This window comes from Onychostoma macrolepis, chromosome 06 (assembly GCF_012432095.1).
Source record: "Onychostoma macrolepis isolate SWU-2019 chromosome 06, ASM1243209v1, whole genome shotgun sequence".
Taxonomy (NCBI): Eukaryota; Metazoa; Chordata; class Actinopteri; order Cypriniformes; family Cyprinidae; genus Onychostoma; species Onychostoma macrolepis.
This window is the reverse complement of record NC_081160.1, coordinates 23,411,525-23,432,214: the sequence shown is the minus strand read 5'-3', so window position 1 is coordinate 23,432,214 and position 20,690 is coordinate 23,411,525. Positions and strand designations below refer to the sequence as shown.

The 20,690-nt window shown below is 37.0% G+C and overlaps 1 protein-coding gene across 2 annotated transcripts; it reads left to right on the top strand.

Annotated features, from left to right (window-relative positions):
* Window positions 1–499: 499 nt before the first annotated feature.
* Window positions 500–20,119, top strand: pfkfb4b (6-phosphofructo-2-kinase/fructose-2,6-biphosphatase 4b). 2 transcript variants are annotated; one of them, XM_058777883.1, is made up of 14 exons: window positions 500–645; window positions 10,493–10,609; window positions 10,690–10,786; window positions 10,901–10,967; window positions 16,810–16,884; window positions 17,000–17,056; window positions 17,208–17,329; window positions 17,437–17,644; window positions 17,727–17,873; window positions 17,954–18,058; window positions 18,142–18,271; window positions 18,348–18,410; window positions 19,400–19,464; window positions 19,551–20,119. In XM_058777883.1, exons 1-14 carry the CDS (start codon window positions 594–596, stop codon window positions 19,608–19,610), a joined length of 1,365 nt encoding a protein of 454 aa, XP_058633866.1. In that variant the 5' UTR covers window positions 500–593; the 3' UTR covers window positions 19,611–20,119. The 2 variants fall into 2 exon arrangements, with proteins under 2 accessions (XP_058633866.1, XP_058633865.1); XM_058777882.1 differs by lacking the exon at window positions 500–645 and adding an exon at window positions 7,758–8,032.
* Window positions 20,120–20,690: the final 571 nt, after the last annotated feature.

Sequence of the window (20,690 nt, the reverse complement as noted above, 5' to 3'; positions counted from 1 at the left end):
TGTTAGAGGTTTGATGACAGTGTTAGTCAATGACAGCACAACATGTATTATGTTCTGCATGATAGTGACTGATAAATCAACAGCTTTCAAGATTTTGTCCCTCACTGATAGATGATAACAAAAAATGTCAGCATTATCATCACATTCTGCCCTTGATTTTAAGTTGACCCATTGAGTGTGCATTACTGTTAATGAATGTACATTTACAAGATAAACAGTACAGTACAGTTACTGTAAGTGGATTAGAATAAGTGGGTGTATAAGAGAGAGAGACGTGTTGGCACTGTACTTCTCCATTATCTACAGCTCATTTTAATTAATCTACCCTTTAAAAGCAACTCGTATGGCATTACATAATGAGAGTGAGTGTTATAGGCGTTACTCTGCCCTCAATCTGTTTCTCTGAAGTCAGGGACTCACATGTGGCTGTTTTTAGACGCGCGTCTGTTATCTAAACACTCACGCAAATCCTGTATATAAAGCGCCGCGAACCGGTGCGCTTCTGAACAATGTTTCCACGAACCAACGGGGACAAGCACAAGCTCTTCCACGCAGTCCGCTCCTGAACACGTTAGCTCTTTATTAGAATCTGGATGATGAGGAACACTAGCCGCTTTCGAGACGGACAAGACCGCGAAGGGACAGGTAAGACACGGCATCTCTCCTTCTCCTTCAGCAACCGTGTTTCTTTGCGGTCAGTTGTATTTGTCACGACCATGTGAAACTGTAGAAACTGCAAACGGTGTGTGCCCGCGGAGAATGTGTTAAGTAAACAAATACTTACGGATGATTCATGAAATATAAAAATATTTCCAATAACCAAAGCACTCACATAATTATTGTAGCCTATCTCTAACAATGGAAATAACTTTGTTAAGTGAACATTGGATTTTGTCAGTGATTTGTTGGCAACAGACAAAAAAAAAATAAGACAACAACTAAGCTAATGATTTTGTGAACACTCACAATGTACATGTACTGTAATTTCAGTAGCTGAAAGCATGTTATTCTGCTATTCACTTTATTGATTTGTTGTTGTAATGCATGGGACAAGAATATGGTCAGGGCAAAGTAAACAAACTTGATATTAATTTCCTGAGAAAATGAAAGGGAAATGGAATGATTACACAAACTAATTTATTTTGTTTTTACAATACCCAAACGTATGTGTTTTCTCTCTTGCTGAAGTAATTTAAGGAATAATCGACGACGGGCCGTTGAATTATCGCGTTGTGGCCGCATCACCACCGCCGTGTGCATTATTTTTCTAATAATTCAACGGACCGAAGTCAGTTATTCCGCTTATACTACGGTCACCACACCTCAAGACATCGATCAGATGATATATTTCAAGGCATTCCTCCGGTATTTCTACTTAAATCGCTATTGTGAGTAGGATTATTTCTTCGGCATTTCATCCAACGCCTCCATTGCTAATGCCAAAACGTCATTTTAAACCTAGTAACGGAGGCTTGAGCCGTTGATAATAGACTAATGCAGTTAATACAGTTAATAACTAAGTTATGAGCGAGAGAGAGAAAATTACCTGTGTCTCTCAATAGTGTTCGGCAGCAATGTCTCTAGTTATTAGTTCCTTTTGTTCACGAACAGCGCCGTTGTTGTTACCTCGCTTGTGAGGGAGAGAGAGCGGGAGAGATAGAGTATGTGCTTTCCATACATAATAAAGTGTAATTTTGTGGCAAAAACATGGACACGATTTGTGGTTTTTATCATATTGTTTACTATATTTATTTGTTTGGCCAGTGTCGTTGTGGGTTTTGGTTATTTTGCTGTTGTAAGACCTTTGAAATAACAGAAATCATTTGGCGAAGTGATATGGTCATGTAATGCGGTCAAGAGCTGCCTGGAACTACGTTCGCCGTGCGTTTCCCTGAAAATAATTGCACACCTTAGAACGCTCGCCAGCCAATCAGATTCAAGCATTCAATGGCCCCATAGTATAAATTCAAATATAGTAGCAGCATGGGTTAAATTCAATTAAATTCAATTTTCACTTTATTGTTGGAATTTCTTTCAAAAATTGTCTCGCATCCCATAGTTTTTACTGTCTAACATTAATTCACAGCAGTACACATTACACCATACACTACACACACACAAAAGTACACATTGGTACACATCCACTTGTAGTGTAAAAAGCTTAAGTACCTTCCACTCCTCAGAATCTTGCTGCCTACTTAGACCCCCTATTCTGATTAATTAATTTTACTGACTGATGAACAAAAGATTTACGTAATCTGTTCAGTCTGGCATATGGTACTCTCAGTCTTCTATTCGAATTATTACATAGTTGATATTCCTCATACAGAATATGGGAAGAATCAGACATAATTTTACCTGTCAGGGACAACATTTTCTTCTTGTACAACTCATGAAAACTTGGCTCAAGCATTTGACCCACAATCTTAGAACAGTTAAGATATCAGTCTCACCAGTCGAGCTTTGAGTTGAACAGAGAGACAACTATAGCAAGCACATATTCCATATTGTACAACACTCTGTATTACAGATTGAAAAAACATGAGCAAAATCTGTTTGTTTGGAAATAAATACGCTGTTGTACTTTACAACAAACATACTCTATATGTGCACTCCATGATAAAGCAGCGTTCACATAGACACCCAAGTATTTATACACTATTTCAATCGGTGTATTATATATAGTCACTCGTGTTTGATACATGTTCTCTGGAAGTCCAAAGGTAATGTCCTTTGTCTTCTTTCATTTATAACAAGTGAATTCCTCTCACACCACTCCACTAATCTATCTGTACAATACTGATGCATACTGAGATCATCTTCACTCCCCAATAAAGACAATAACACTGTGTCATCGAAGAACTTCAATATGTGTGTTTACACTGTCAGATTTACAATCATCTGTATACATGGTAAAAAGAAAAGGTGAACTCACACACCCCTGAGGCGCTCCTGAATAAGTAACTATTGAATTCGAATATGTCTGATTACCTTTAACTATCTGTGTTCTACCTATCAAAAATGAATAATACCAATGGATCAAATAAGGATTTACTTTCATTTGAATCATTTTTGCTCTGGCTGTATTGAATTCAGGCGTGAAGTCCAAAAAGAGGGCCCGAGCTATAGTTTTAGGCTTATCCAGGTGTTTCAGGATCAAATGAAACAATGTTACTACTGCATCTTCAGTGCTACGATTTTGCTTATATGCAAACTGACAAGTGTCTAAATTACCCTCTACTGACTTTAGGAGTTGTTTTACCACGATTTTCTCTAAAGTTTTCATAATAATAGGCGTTAAGGCTATGGGCCAAAAATCACCTAATTCCTCTGCCCCAGATTTGTTTGGAGGAGGTATTACATGTGAAGTCTTCCACATATCAGGGATAACATGAGTATCTAAGGACCTCTGAAAAATAATAATACTCATACTCCAATCTAAAATATTCCCTTTATTAAACCTGGAGAAAAATATATTCAACTGATTTGCAAACTCAATCTCATCATCTACTACTAATGACTTCTGTTTAGCTGATAATCCAGTCATTCCCTTCATGGTATCCCATACCTATCTCGCACGATTACTTTTAAAAGCCTTTTCCAATTTTGAGCTATATGCCATCCCTTTAACTCATTTTCTAGACACTTCATTTGTTTTGTATCCTTCTTCTTAAAGGCAATCTTTCTCAAATTCATCACCTGCTTAACATCTTTAGTTATATACATCTTATTATTTGGATCGATTTTTATCTCCTTGGTTGGTATCACCGATTGCACACAGAAATCTATATAGTCTGTTATTACTGTGTAGATATTTCATTTAGGGAGCTATGGTAAAACACCTCCCACATAGTACAGTCAAAACATGCTTTAAGTTGTTCGATGTTTTCAGAAGACCAAACTCTGATCACTTTTTTCTCAGGTTTACTGCTTTGCAGCTTGGATTTATAAATTGGTACAAGATGTACCACATTATGATCAGAATTTGCAATTGGTGGTCTTATCCTCAACACATATGCACTATCCACATTTGCAAAACATTTATCCAGTAGATTACTCTTTCTTGTTTGCCACTTCACATATTGCTTGAAAATGAAAATTTGCAATGATGAAATGCAGACACTCCTAGTCCTTTTATGAGACAGCTGGCATGAGTATGCATGCTAGACAAATCGGTCAGAGTGATGGATATTAGAGTGGGTCATGAGAAATTTTGGGTAGCTTTTTTTTTGTGTGTATGTGTGTAAATGCATTTCACTGTCTTAGATCAAATTGCATGGTATGCCTGCTTGGCTTAGTCAGAGTTGCAGCTGCACTGTAACCCCAAAATAAAACTAAACCATAATACAGAAGTTACTTTGTACTGTGCATAAAACCCTGTTAATATATTCTGTTTTGGTTTAGTTTGAGATAAAATCAGCAGATCTGATTAGGGTGTGTCAGTAATGACCATATTGGTGGGTGGGTTACTATGGTAACATTCCCAGGCAAAATATTTCAGGCCTTTGTGTAAGTGCTAATAAATCTTTCTGTGCTCTGTGACCCATGCTCTTAATCTTTTTCTGTGTTTATCTGTGCTTCCCTGAGATATCTGTCTTCCTTCTATTTGTTATTTTTTTCCTTCTGTGTATAGCACAGAGAGTTGTTCCTCTTGTGCTTTCTCTTTTTCCTCCTTATGTTATTTATTTCTTGCGCATGTGCGGCACGCTCTCCATCCCTGTCTTGCTTTCTCTCCCTCTCTGGTTATCTGTGTGAAAGTTCAGCTCCATTCCTCCAATCCCATTTAAGGATTCAGGTCCAGCTCTGTTTTACGTCTGCGTTTTGCGTATATGACTTTATGTGTCATGTCTAATGAAATAGTATGTTGTGTGTGCAAAGTCTACTGCATCATTAACTGCATACTTGATGCATTTTCAACCCACTTACTCACACAGAATGCTCTCTTGCTCTCATCTGTTTCTGAGTTTAAAAGGCTGTGATGCCACAGGCTGCTGTGTGGGCGGTTGACATCTAGTGAAAAGGGAAAAGGAAAAAATCTATTTTTGAAAAGCATGATGCTTGATATTACTCAGAAAAGCATATTATTTTGTTCATAATTGAACTCTTTGTCATTTTAAACAAATTGCTTTTTCTGGGATAAAGAGTCATGCAGTGTACCAGGATGTTTTCTATCAAATTTTAAGGAAACATTCATTTTGCCAAACTAAAGAGAATTTAATAGTGACATCTTTTCCAAAATGTGCATATTAAAAACCATTAGATCATAATATTCAGAAAACAGCACTGCTTATTTTCCTGTAGATTATTAATCATTCTATTCTGTTTATGTTCTGGTTATTTCCCAGAGGATGCCGTTAAAAGACATGTTCCTCCTGAACTTGATAATGTTATCTGTATCATGCTAACAATTAAGACTGAAATGAGATAGATTTTTTCCCCCAAAACAACTTGTTGATATTTCATAACATTATGAACAATCATATTGACATAAATAGTATATACAACAATTTAGCTGGGAGTTATTCTTGTTGAGATGCATTATAAAGGGCAGGTGGGGAACTATAAGATTATATAATTATTACATAATTCAATTATGTTTAAGTTTCTAACCAAATTCTAATCAAAGTTGTACCAGAAAATGTATTTTTTATGTGTGGGATCCCAGATTGGCTGACAGCCTGAGTGCTGCGTCCCTGGCTATTTAATGAGATTACAAACTCCTTGCCTATATTTCTTTATCTTTTTCATTCATTATCTAAGTGGACCTGATTGCTAATTATTCTTTAATTATCACACAGGTGGAAAAATGTTGTGGTTGAGAACCTGAGCAGCTTGCTGTTGTCCCACCTGTCTAAGGAGATTAGTCCTCCTGACCCGCTGACTGGACACTCTCACCTTTTTTCCCATCTCTCTTCGTCACCTATTTTATTTCTTTGCAATCTAGTTAAAAAATAAAAAAAGACTTGTGGTGATTTTTAAGGGTAATTAAGACATATTAGAAATATTTTACAAATATCTTGATTTCACTTTAAGGTTTACTACAAGGCTTACTATATACACACACAAAATACGATTCATTATTCAACCACAAGATGGCCCTATTTGCCCTGCTTGTCGTGTTGAACCATTATCTGTTGAGGATGTCAGGGATGAGCCAGGATATCCTTGTCCCTGCAGCATTTGCAAAAGCAAAATTGACTGGCTAAAATAAGATAGGTTTGAATTAAGTCTTTTGATCGCTAAATAATTCTCATACTTTCATTTGTGTTGTTGCATTATTTTAAAAACGTATACTGTTATATTTACTATTATTTTAACATTCTCAAATAATTACAAAGAAACAGCAAGTAACACATTGAATTAAATGTGAAATTTTGAAGTAGAAAGGCCGCCATAGTATTATCTTGTAAAACCTACTCCAATATTCTTTGTTTTATTTACAACTTCGAAAAATATTTTGATAAAAAATATAGGTGTGTCCAGACTTTGGTGGTGTACATTTGCTAGTTTCATTGTATTATAAATTCTTATACATATTAGCTAATGTTTCTGACTATGTAATGGCTAATATATAAATGCAGTAGGCAGGATGTATTATTATGCCTATAGTAAACATATGTATGTAGGCTATATATGTATAAATATGTAATGTATATATACATTAGTTATATGCATAGCCAGAAATATTAGTTTTCATACATGACACTACAATATTTCCTAAAACTATGTTTTAATAAAGGAATGTACCAAAAACTGAACATGTGCAGACATCTCAAACTAAAACACCCATGTAAGAGCATAGAAAACATTTTTGTTGAAAGCACAACAGACCTGCTTCTATTGGTGGACCTGCACTTTCTATGTATGTATTTATAGGGCAACTTTCTTAGTAATGTTGTTAAGGTGTTTGGTGGCTAAAAAGAACAGAACGTTCAAGTCCTAAGATGTTTACCTCTTCGGTGCCCCTCTCAGCGCACGCCTCCTCGTGCAGGCTCGCTGCTATTCTATTGGTCGATTTCTCACGGTCGAGGGGTTTTGATTGGACAAAGAAATATCAACATTCACGACCCATGTGCACTTCATGTGAACAGTAGCTGCAGAACTGTTTTTCTCAAACTTCTGCGATCATTTCGGAACTTTTTTTTGCCCCCTTCCTCATATGTTTTTTTTTTCTCTTTTTTTCTCCAGTTTGGCCACATCATTGAGTAGTTTAACGGTAGATTTAGATACAATGCGGTATTTCTAGCGTACGTTGTGTAATTTTCAGCGAATGGGTGCCCTCTAACCAAATATTAATATAATGACAAACAACACTTGTTAAACGAGTTTAACATATTCGGAGAGTTATTGCGGTTTTTGTATATGCAGTGAACCACAGTGAATGTATGTATTAAAGTGCAGATGTGCTTGCATTGTGGAACAATTAACAAGACATTAAAACCGATTAATTAAAACTAACTAATTAGGCATTAAAAACATAGAGTCACGTTAAATTTTTTGATAATAAAAATTATTATTAAGCTTAATCTGTATTCAGTTTAAAATAAGATGTTTTAGTTATGGTATAGTCACTGGGGCTGCATAATCTACTCCCACAAGTTAGTTATAAAATTTTTATTTGCTAATGTAATTTGGCTTTTAATGGTTTAATGGCTGTGTTCATGCAACTGGTATTTAATTATTGTCTAATTTCGAAACTTTCAAATTAGTTTTAAAATATATAAGGTTACAGTTTTAAGTAGGGAGGGGGGTGTTTGTGTTTGCGCGTTTTTAGCTGGGATTACGGTACAGTCGGTCATTGATATTGCTCAGCCGATATGACATACATCCCACCGCCAGCAGCTCAGTCCGCTCAGTATCAGATAACAGGCGATCAGCTCTGAAGAACCGGGTCATGATAATACAGCCAGGATGAGCTCCACCGAAGATGTTATAATGGCGATTCCCAGAGAGCTCACACAAAACCCACTGCGAAAAATATGGATGCCATGCAAGAACGGGCTACCGGAAAAACACATTTCTCAGAAAAGAGGTAACGTTATCTTTGCTTTCTGTAAATGCCAGCTTTTCACGACTACAAATGATCAGAGACATTGTGGTTAATGTTATATCAATTTATTGGGTTCATTTTGGGTGAAGTTGTCCCAAACGCTCTCATTTTTATAAATTCCCGCGTAATTGAACGTTAACGTTAATGTTACCTGCATGCGTAACGTACACGCGCATCTTTTACATTTTATTTAGCAGAATTTGTGTGTGTTGTATCTTTTAGGTTTCCTAAAGTCACCATCTGGAGTCGAGTAATAAAATGCTCACGGGTGCGGAAGTAACGTTACGTTAATGGTGCATGTTCAGTATTTAGAAAGATTTTCACCATGTGTGCTTTTTTGTTGTCTCATCGATTGATCTATCGTAACATTTCTAAGACAAATATTCTTAGAAATTACATGATCAGTGCTTTGTAGGCTTGCATCTAGATCAAGCACTATAATGTAAGTAAACCCGTTGAACCCGGGCTAAGTAGGCGCAGCGTATTAAGACGGGAATGATGCAACCAGGATGCACCGAAACCTGCTCAGCTTCAGATGTTAGGTACAGTAAGCTACATTGAAGCTCTAATCTACACTCTGTAGTATTTAACAACTGTATATTTTCTCCCAGTGTCTCTTAAGCTTTGCTTAGGAAAAACCGGCTAGAGTAAACACTGAGTGTATATGAAAAGCATGTGTCCAATGCGTCACACAAAGCCGAAAGTGCTGTATCACCATTAAACTCCGCATACTCTCCCTCCGTTTGCGTATTTACTTAATTTATCAGTAAATCTGACAACTCCGCATCACGAGCATATCAAATGAATAATTTGCACCGTGAGATGCCATCAGTCCGAGCATGTTTTCAGCACCGGTACAGTAGCTGCGTGCATTGTGTTGCGTAGCTGGTGTCCTATTGGCTGTAGACGCTCTCTGATTTGTCAATGGCGCATCAACATTCGCTGCCCATGTGTGCGGCGTGTGAACAGCAGCTGATGCGCTGAGCTTATGTTGATCAGCTCAATGTCACCCTGATGATAAGCATCATGACAGAGAATGTGACCTAGTGTTTGTCATTTAACTCCTGTTTTGATAAACAAAATGAAACAGTTCATTACAGTATGCTAGTTTATTGATTTATATTATTTCCACACTAAAAATCTGGGAAGCAAATTGCATGTTATTTACAATACATCGATAATTATCCTTTTTGAGGTAATTTTGGAAATATTGCATAGAGGAAGTTGTGCAGCCTGTTTTTCTGCTGTTTTGTTTTGAATGAAAGATGTTTAATGCGTTTTCCCCCCTCAGTTTCCGTCAGGAGTTTTAAAAAAACTATGATGCCAAGTTATTCTATCCTATTTTGGTGAAAGTGGTGTACTTTTGTGGTTGTATTCCCTCTGTGAAGTGAAGGGGTATGGGTGGGATATCAGGGTTGTGGTCTGACTTTAAGGATGTCCTTTAAATTCCTTTGGGCCTGTTGTGTTCAAATGGGCAAAAAGTAACTGTGCAACAGTTGAGGGTTTTTCCAGATCTCTGTGGCCCCAAAGCTGCTGTCATACAGGATTTTCAGAGGAAGTTTATAGGCTTTTAAAGAGCAGGTTTGCTGAGCGAGGCGGTTTCTCAAAGACTCTACACTTGTAGGGATGTTTTTAATTATATGCTGATTTTTGTGTAATTGGCAGATTCGTTTTGAACTCCATGAACCTGACACTGAATGAGCTGTACTTGCAGCAAAACCTGATGCTGAACAGTCTCAGCAGGATCCGTATTTAATTAGTCAGCAGAGAATTGACTGCATTGGGGTACACCGTGCGCATGATCTCTCAGTATCTGAGGATCCTGATTGATGAGGAATCAGCAGACATTGAGAAGAGCTTGATAACCAGGGATAACGAGTTTCATTTGGTGAAATGCAGAAAACAAATGCATCTTATAATTTGAATAATATGTACACACTGCTCCGGGTGTGTTTTCACGGTGTGTTTGTGTTCACTACTGTGTGTGTGCACTTGGATGGGTTAAATGCAGAGCACAGATTCCGAGTATGGGTCACCACTTCACTTCACTTCAGGAAGACTGATCTGCAAATGTATAAAGTACATGGATCTGCAGAAATTATTTGGTTTGTGCCAGTATGTGGTTGAATATCGTTTTTTGCTCTCTTTGGTTGAGATGAAAAGTGTAAAGCTGTTGAAATCAGAGTTTCCAAAGACTATTTCACAATATCCAGAAAACATTTGTTCTCATCAAAGTAGGAAAAGTTACAATTCCCTCAGAGGCTGTAGAGACACTGCATGCATGTTCCCCTGACCAACAATAGTCTGCATGGTTTGCTCTGACAAATTATTCATACCAACTGGAAAAGAAACAAAGAGAGTATTCACTGTCTTTTCTGCTGTACACAGAAAAGCTGAATTTACAGGCGCATTTTTATTCTCTGTTTCTCTGTGTCTTGGCAGTTTGCATGACCAACTGTCCCACTCTCATTGTGACTGTGGGCCTGCCAGCGAGAGGAAAAACCTACATTTCTAAAAAACTCACACGCTACCTCAACTGGATTGGTGTACCAACAAAAGGTACAGTAAAATGCATTCATAGTCCAAAACATTTATACATCCAGTATACAGTGACTACATCAGTGTATTTTTTTTTGCAGAATTCAATGTGGGACAGTATCGGAGAGAATGTGTGAAAATCTACAAAAGCTTTGAATTCTTTCGCCCTGATAATGAGGAAGGGCTGAAGATAAGAAAGTAAGAGTCAGCATGTTTTCCATTGTTGGATAGTTGTTTTCATATATTTTTGCAGTTGTTGTGCATTTTGTGTCGTCATATGATTTGATTTAATTATTTTTATTCTGTTTTCAGGCAGTGTGCTTTGGCAGCACTCAATGACGTCAGACAGTACCTGAGTGTTGAGGGCGGCCAGGTTGCTGTGAGTAGTTTTGCATTTTCATTACTTCTATCACACTGATTTATAATTTATACACTACCTTTCATTAAAGCATGGACCCATTACATTGATCAAAAGTGACAGTAACAACATTTACAGCATTACAAGAGATTTATTATTTCAAATCAGGGTTCCCACGCTTCTTGAAAGTATTTGAATTTCAGACATATGAATTCAAGGCCTGGAAAGTACTTGAAAACAAACATGGGTCCTTGAAAGTGCTTGAATTAAATTTGAAATAAACTTTGTTTATGGCGCTATTTTAAAAAATTGTCCTATATGTTCTGTCAAAGACAGAACGAAACGGCACTAATGATTGGGGGTGGGAAAAAACTTAGCGTGTGTTGATGCGCAGCCTAGAGCCCTGCGCGGTACAGTTTTCTTAATTACCGCCCACTTCTTCAACGTGTGTGTCCCGCTCAGGGAGCCGCTATCAATATGCAGGATATTGAAATCGTATTTGAATGAGCGTTCGTGATCACACGCAGTCTGTGTAAAGTGAGCACATCTTACAGTGCGTGAATAATTATTAGGCACGTTGATATTCTGATCTTTTTTTTTTTTTCAAGCACATTTTACCAATTTCAAACCACATCAATCTTAATAAATACTATTAATTTTGTATTTAATCATTTATAAGTGAAATATAATTGACCATGAAGGCTGGAAGTGAAAAATCCCTTATATTCAGGTGTGCAGAATTATGAAACGAGCCAAAAAAGAGATTTAACTCTGACTGAAGTGTCAAAAAGTATTAAATCCCCATGAGAAATATTAAAAACTAATGCAATACAGAACTTGCAAGGTTAAGGCATGACCATTGGTCAGCGAAATGCTCATTGGGTCAGCGGGGTCAGAAAAAAACGGGTGGAGAAGAAAAGACACCAGCGCCACTATTTGAAGAATTTATCTTCCAGAATCTGGGAGTAAGTTTAAGGAGCTCATTTTTAGTCAATCTCTGCAAGACAGACTTTTCAGGATAGGAGATGGACTAAAAATGAACTCCCCAAACTTACTGCGAAATGGAGCTAAGGAGAAAATGGAGAACTTGAAAAATTGGAAAAACAGCTTAGAGAAAAGAGTTTACAGTTTAAAAGCAAATAGAAAGTCCTATTTTTTTTTTTTTTTTTTTTTTTTTGCAGATTTGCGCATGTACAAGGTTTAAAATCTTCATGAAATATTTTCAAGTTTTGAGCAGCTGCATGTTTGAGCACCTGCATTCCTCTAGGTCAAAGATGGAAAAATGGGATTTACAATACATAGTGATTTACTAAATAATTTTAACTTGAGTTTTTTTTTTTAACATCTTGTTAAGGCCTGTTTAATCGTTCGTAGATCGTTTCGTCGGTTTCATTATTATTTTGTTTATGTCAACGGATTTCATCTCTGGTGTTAGTTTTGATCTTAGCTCTTCAGGGATCGTAAGAAGTGCTATTTGCTGCACATCTCTAGTTTCTAGTTTATACACTGTAGCCTATAACATCAGTGTTTCCCAGGGTTGGAATGGCCCTCTTTTGGGCATCATTCCCACAATCTGTTTGTGTTTTGTACTCTTCGCATGTTAATGGGCGGCTAATCGTGGTTATTTCATCGTTAGTGTTTGTCATGGTTTTTAATACAGCAACTCTGATTGATTTGAATGGTTTTTCACTGGGTTTTGCTCTTGTTCTGATTGGACTTCGCTGATTTTGTTCTTCATGTCTCTGAACGGGAGCACGGTTATGAGTGTCTCTCTGTGTCTGACTCTCTAACGCGGCAACATCATCATCATCATCATCACTATCACTGTTTTTCTCAGAATCAAAAGTTTCATCCAGTGCTGCTTGCTGAACTGCAGCCACTGGGAAGCCTGCATTATCACAGCCTTCTTCAAGGGCTGATATATAATTATTGCTGGCTTGGAGTTTCTTTTGAAGCACATCTATTTTTCTCGCCATGTTTTTGCTTTTTCTTGCCCAACCTTGTCTTTTGTATGTAAATGCCTCAACCTGTGTATTTTATTATTTAATCTGACTCCATTTTATTATGACCTCGAATTTAGGTTGAAATGCAAATTGGTTGTTTGTCTGTTTCTAAGTAGTATTCTTCTGATATTTGATTATTCTAGTTAACTCTTTACTTTATATTTATTTGTTCATTCAGGTGCTCATGTCGCTAATCGTAATCTACTAGAGTCAATAATTACAGAGTAAAACAGAATAAGATCAAATGTAACAATTTATTATCAGTCAGGTAAATATGTATTATGCCAATTACATAGCCAATTTAGAGATATCAAATCATATCAATACAAAACATCGAATTCTCAAGGATAAATCTACAAGTAAAAGATGCATACCTGACTTTATAGAAATACATAGTGTGAAGTATAGAGAACACACTACGGGCTTCTGGCTACAGAATCGCCCCGATCTTCTTGCAGTTTTCACTTAAATACCTTAAGACCAAGACAATCATCCCCCGAAATGGAGATGGAAACTAACAATTGAAATTTACATTGATCAAGTAGAGTTAACACCTTTTGAGACAGAAAGTAATTGGCATGAAGGACACTGGGAAACAGCACACCCTCTATAGTGAGTCAAATATCTCTAAACTCGTAGGATCTGTATCAACTTTTAGTTTATTTCTTGTAAGACCATTGTACCAGACGCCCTGAGACTATTCAAATTATATCAAACATGACTGTAAATATCACTTGCATTCACATAGAACGTTATATTCTACTATTGGCCATTCTGAGTGAGCTGAGTGAAGGGAAGGATGGGTGAGGGAAAGGAAGGTGTATATGTGAGAGACGTTTTCCTGCATTTTCTCTCTGGGATGTGGAAACAGATGTCTGTATGTTAATGCACTGTATGTGTATTGTCCATCTCAGAAGATAAAAGTGTCTGAGGTTCTGTAATTCTTACAATCTCTATTGAGAGAATGTGCAAATATTTAATGTTAGCAGGTTTTACCGTGTTATTACAACATTTAACCACTTTTTATTAATTTTAAAATTTAGAAATTCTTTCAAATTTAAATCTTGTACAAGAACTACAGCAAAATCAGTTTGATGCATATTTTATCAATATTTTAGAAATTGTATTTGAATATTACCAGTACTGACTTCAATTCCTTTGAACACGACTGCTCAGAACGGTCTAAATTTATGAAACCTACACATTCAAAACATAATTACTCTGAAATTTTTAATGTAAATGTTAAATGTAAGTGAAATGTTAAAGGTGCAATAGGTGATTGAGTGAAGTCTCTTCACATCCAGGTAGCAATCATTAAAGGAACACTCCACTATTTTTGAAAATAAGCTCATTTTCCAACTCCCCAAGAGTTAAACAGCTGAGTTTTACCGTTTTCGAATACATTCAGCCGATCTCCGGGTCTGGCGGTAGCACTATTAGCGTAACTTAGCAAAGGTCAATGAGTCTGATTAGACGGTTAGCATCTCGCTTAAACATGAAGAAACCAAAGAGTTTCGATAATTTTCCTATTTAAAACTTGACTCTTCTGTAGTTACATCGTGTACTAAGACTGACGGAAAATGAAAAGTTGCGATTTTCTAGGCCGATATGGCTAGGAACTAAACTCTCATTCCGGCGTAATAATCAAGGAACTTTGCTGCCGTACAGTGGGTGCAGAAGGTGCAGTGATATTACGCAGTGCCTGAAAGTAGTCCCCAGCTAGGTAACTAGTTATGATATAGACTACTTTCAGGCACTGCGTAATATCATTCACCCAGAGATCGGCTGACTGGATTCGAAAACGGTAAAACTCAACTGTTTAAGTCTTGGGGAGTTGGAAAATGAGCTTATTTTCAAAAATAGTGGAGTGTTCCTTTAAAGGTCCCATGGCATGAAAATTGTACTTTATGAGGTTTTTTTTAACATTAATATGAGTTCCCCTAGCCTGTCTACGGTCCCCCAGTGGCTAGAAATGGCGATAGGTGTAAACCGAGCCCTGGGTATCCTGCTTCGCGTTGAGAAAATTAAAGCTCAGATGGCCCAATCTGGAATCTTCCCTTTATGTCGTCATACGGGGAAAGGTTACCTCCCCTTTCTCTGCTTTGCCCGCCCATGAGAAAATGAGCTACTACCTTGCGGCGGCGCAATATTTTTCTTCCTCGAGACATCATGGCTTGCAAACGAGCGAAGCAAGGCAGTTGCTCAGTGTTTGGATGTACAAATGAACACCGAAGTATTTTTTTAGTTCCTTCATATGACTCTATGGCTAGCATTAGCTACATGATAATAACTGTAACAGCATACATAAACAAACCAACTAAAGTCCCGTATCCAGACAATATTTTAAACTAACCATTCGGAGACGTCCTGCTGTAGCCGCTGAGTTGCAACTTCTTCATCCGGTGCTTCTCCATCCGGATCAGATTCTGGGTTAAACTGAAAAGCTTGAAAGACTGCGTGTCTATGAGCCATTGCGATACATCCACTGTCAACATTAGCGCATGGTAGCGCAAGCTGGTTAAGGCCACACACCCACCCTCCACCTTGCCCCGCCTCTCTCGTCCTTAAAGCTACAGACACAGAAATGGCACGTCCTAAGGAAAGCTCATTGTGGGACTGGCTCATAGTGGTATTCAGATACAGTATTAGGGACCACTTAGGCCTATATAAAAGCATCCAAAAAGCAGCATGTCATGGGACCTTTAAGTTAAGTGGTCTAAATGTGTAAATCTAAATTTATATATTCTGTGGAAGGGTAGGACCAAGAAATGTTCGTCCAATCAAAACACTCTTTCTGAGCGTTTTTATTGACTTTCCTACCTGCCTGTCAACATATGCATTAGCATACCTAACAGACAGGATAGTCATCAGCGCGATCACTCATGCTGTGTAGACAGAGCGAGAATGCCAGACAAACATCAACAACCTGATTTTCCTTCCTAGTAATGTAGTACTTTAACTAACTGTACTATAAATTTTTTCACTGGTGAATGGCACATGATGTATTGTAGTAATGTTGTCTCTGGTCTGCATGCGTATATGCGTTCAGGGGGCGTGGAGTTGGACGGCGATTTGCTGGGAGGGTAGGACGCTCGCTTTCAGTGCTATCAGGCTAAAGTTAGCATTTTCCAAGATCTCCTACTGCACCTTTAAGTACTGTAAGGTCTTTCATGACACTACATATGCAGGGGTCCTTGAATCTGGTGTTCATGAAAGAGTGGGAACCCTGTCAAATAAATGCTGTTCTTTTGAGCTTTCTATTCATCAAATAATCTGTATCATGTTTTCCACAAAAATATTCAGCAGTTGAGATGTTTTCAATAATGATGATAATAATAGGAAATGTTATTTGAGCACCAAAAGCATTATATTGATCAAAAGTGACCGTAAAGTATAATGTTATAAAATATTTCTATTTCAAATAAATGCTTCTCTTTTTATTTACTCCTTTTTATTTTATGTTCAACAAAAAATCCTAAAAATATTAAGCAGCACAATTTTTTTTCAACATTGATCCTACTAAGAAATGTTTCTTAAGCATCATTAGAATGATTTCAGAAGGATCACGTGACACTGAAGACTGGAATAATTATGCTGATATTTCAGCTTTGCCATCACAGGAGTAAATTACATTTTAAAATGCATTAAAATAGAAAACAGTTATTTTAAATTGTCGTAATATTTCACAATACAACTTTTAATGTTTTCGATAGAATAAATACAGCCTTGGTGAGCATACAGATGTTGTTGTTGTGTTTTTTTTTTTTTTTTTTTCAAAAACATTGAATATTATTCAGGAGTGTTGATTTTTTTTTAATTTTATTAATTTATTTTTATTTTTATTATTTTTTTTTTTTCAGGTGTTTGATGCCACGAACACGACCAGAGAACGGAGGGCCACCATCGTGAGATTTGCAGAACAAAATGGCTATAAGGTAAAACACAACGTTCATAAAACGTTGGCATTATTTTGTGTAGTCAAGTGTTTCTTCATTATTTTACTTGTCTTTTTATCTTACTAACCTCAAGTCTTTATTTATTTTTAATTAGGTGTTTTTTGTGGAGTCTGTGTGTGAAGACCCCAACGTTATTGCAGAGAACATTGTGGTAAGGCGATGTTTAAAAATTGTCAAGTGATTCAAACCTGTAGTACTCCAGTGATTTCTAATGTAAAGCCTTTTTCTTCAGTACATTCATTATTATTATTTGTTAAATTATCCCAGCATTAATTTCTGCTTTTTTGTGTGTCGGAGAGCAGCAGGTGAAGCTGGGTAGTCCTGACTACACTGACTGCAACACTGAAGAAGCCATCCAGGACTTTATGAAGAGGATCAAATGCTATGAGAACAGTTACCAGCCACTGGATGAAAACCTAGACAGGTCAAAAATCCAACTTCATTTCTTTCCTTTTTCTTAGAATGTGATAATGTATTCTGTTTATGCATTTTGTGTGTAGTTGCTTTAATGCTGTATGTTTTGTCTTACAGAGAATTGTCATACATTAAAATAATGAACGTGGGTCAGCGGTATCTGGTGAACCGTGTACTCGACCACATCCAGAGCAGAATCGTTTATTATCTGATGAACATCCACATCACACCGCGTTCCATCTACCTCTGTCGACATGGAGAGAGCGACTTTAATGTCCGAGGTTGCATCGGAGGGGATACAGGCCTGTCGCCCCGCGGTAAAGAGGTGCGTTATGCTTTGTGTGTCTGTGAAAGACGCCATTGGTCATTTGGATTTCATTATCTCTTTCTTTTCTTGTATGTCTCAGTTTGCTCAGTGTCTAGGGAGGTTTATACAGGATCAGAATATAAAGGATCTCAAGGTGTGGACGAGTCAGATGAAGCGGACCATTCAGACCGCTGAGGCGCTGGGTGTACCATATGAACAATGGAAGGCCCTCAATGAGATTGATGCTGTAAGCATTATATGACAGTGTTTTTTTCTTTGTAATTCCATTTAAAAGTGCCAGTTGAGTGACTCTCAGCATGTGTGCAGGGTGTTTGTGAGGAGATGATGTATGAGGAGATCCAGGAACATTATCCTCTGGAGTTTGCCCTCAGAGACCAGGACAAATATCGCTACCGTTACCCTAAAGGAGAGGTGTGTTGAAAAACTATATTTACAGCCAACTAGAAAGGAACCTCATTAAATCTGAGAGAATTGAACGTTCCTGCTCTTTACAGTCTTATGAGGATCTTGTCCAGCGATTGGAGCCAGTCATTATGGAGCTTGAACGGCAAGAGAATGTGTTGGTTATTTGTCACCAGGCTGTTATGCGCTGTCTGCTTGCTTACTTCCTGGACAAGAGTGCAGGTGTGTAGATGGGGACATGCCGTGGATAATAAAATATTTGCATATTGTTATCTTTAACCTTTCGTTTGCCTTCCAGAAGAGCTGCCGTACCTGAAATGCCCCCTACACACAGTCCTGAAGCTTACTCCTGTGGCCTATGGTGAGAAACTCTTCTCTCTTACACACTTATGGAGCATGTTTACAGCATTATATAGTTGGTACTTCAACCAAAAATTTAATTTAACATCATTGATCACATGTAGGGAAAACACAAGGTATTTTGGCTACAAATTCTTCTTCTTCTTCTTCTTATTATAATGTATGATTATATTATTCAAAGATTATTATTATTATTATTGTCAATTCTTGAATAATTTGTTCCCTTTTTTAGTTATAATTGTGGCCACAACTTAACTAAATAGAAACCAGAAAACTAATTGGATTAACGTGGCCAGAATTTATCTAAAACAAACAAATCAATTGTTGCCCGTGATTTAAAAAAAACAGGGAACAAATTAATAAAACATACACAAATTAAGTCGTGACAATTACTACTTAATTTGAATTTAATTTTTTTATTTTTGGTTTGGTCATGCGCAGAACTCTGTAAATATGTCAGTCTAAACCTCCTTTTTTCCATCAATCAAAAAATGATCAATGCAGTTGATCAATTCCTGCAAAATCTGTTTTCCATACAATGGAAGTGGATAGGGACTGGGCTGTCAGTAACAACAACAAAAATACTGTGACTCATGCACAATGTAGTTAAGTCTTCTCACTTTGTATGATAGCTTTTTGTAAGGAACATTCTGAAGTCATTTCAGTGTTTATTTTTATTTTTTTTAGTGTACTGTCCCTTTAAGACCACCATGACTCTACAAGAGTAGTGACAAGTTGTTCTGCATTGTCCTGTTCTGTGTGAAACAACAGCACTGACAGCAAAAACTGTTGAGCAATTCAACACAAAGAAAAGGAGTGCCGTCCTTAATGAAGTAGTTTCATGCAGCCAAAAATGAATCAGAGAGGAATTCATTTTTATTGTTACAGCAGTGTTCCTTGAGAAAACTCCCCGCCCCCTTCATTTAATTACCTGGAAACATGAACTCTTGAAATGTACTTGAATGTAACCTAGATTGTATCCTGCATTAGGCTGTAAAGTGGAGTCGATCTATCTTAATGTGGAGGCGGTGAACACTCACAGAGACAAACCTGAGGTGAGAAAACCAGAGTCATTTTACATATATAAATATTCATTCTAATGAGATTTGGAAAAATAATTCTTTTTTTTTTTGACTGACAGAATGTGGACATTTCCCGTCTGCCAGAGGAGGCACTTCTCACTGTTCCAGCCCATTACTGACCTATGACCTCACATCCTGTACATTAGCAAAACTCCATCGGGCTGTTCCATCCTTTTTATGTGACTCCACTCGCTGGTTTCTGAGTGTTTGGAAACGCTGGGCAGAAAGTCAGTTATGAGTCCTGAAGATGAGCAACTGTAGGCCTCATATTTGTATTATTCTCTCTTCTTAATTGCCACATAGGTGACTGGAATCCAGTTATTGATTAATAACCCTAGTGTTGGGGTGCGAGTGAGTGAGTGTGTGTGTGTGTGTGTGTGTGCTCGTGTTTGCATGTGCAGGTCTGTGCTTGCAATCGAGGCTGGCACAGAGCGGATTTGAAGGCGATTCAATTTTTCTTTCTATAATTTTCTACTGAGAATTTTTGCTGGAATCATTAACGTTTTGTATGTGAGAATAAATGATCGGTGCTGGTGTGTCTTTTTTCCACATACTGGCTATTTAAAAAAAAAAATGTTGGCTTCCTGTCTTCACATTTTCTTAAGCAATATTTTACATCTCAATCATTCACACACTAGAATTTAAATTACGTGCTTTGGCTGTCATCTAACACTAAATTCAATTCATAAAAACAGAATTGGGTTAAAAAAAGCTTAATTTCAGATAAATCAGTGCTTTACTTTACAAACTTTACTTTCGTACAGTGTTGAAACCACCTGGATATTGCAGATCCTATTACAATTGTGACAGATGTTTAAAAAACAGCTGTCAATTAGGATGCTCAAAATGTAGCAAGGAATTTTCAAAGATATGATCTCCGTTACATTTCCAGAAAAAGCCAAATTCAATGTTTACATTTTTTAAAGCTTTTTTTTTTTGCACGTTAAGCATACTTGTACTTTTCTTTAATAACTTTATTTTTTTGCACAAAGAGTGTACTTTCCTAAATCTCAACTATAGATTTGAAATTCATTTGTGATTTATATATTTTTTTGTTTCGTTTTTTTTTTACTCTACAGTCAATAAGCCTTTGTTTATGGAGATAAAGTGAGTGAAATGTTTTCCTCACAATTAGTCATGTTTATTACAAGGACTGTGTTTTTTTTTTTGTTTTTTGAAGAGCTCTGTGAATCTGTGGT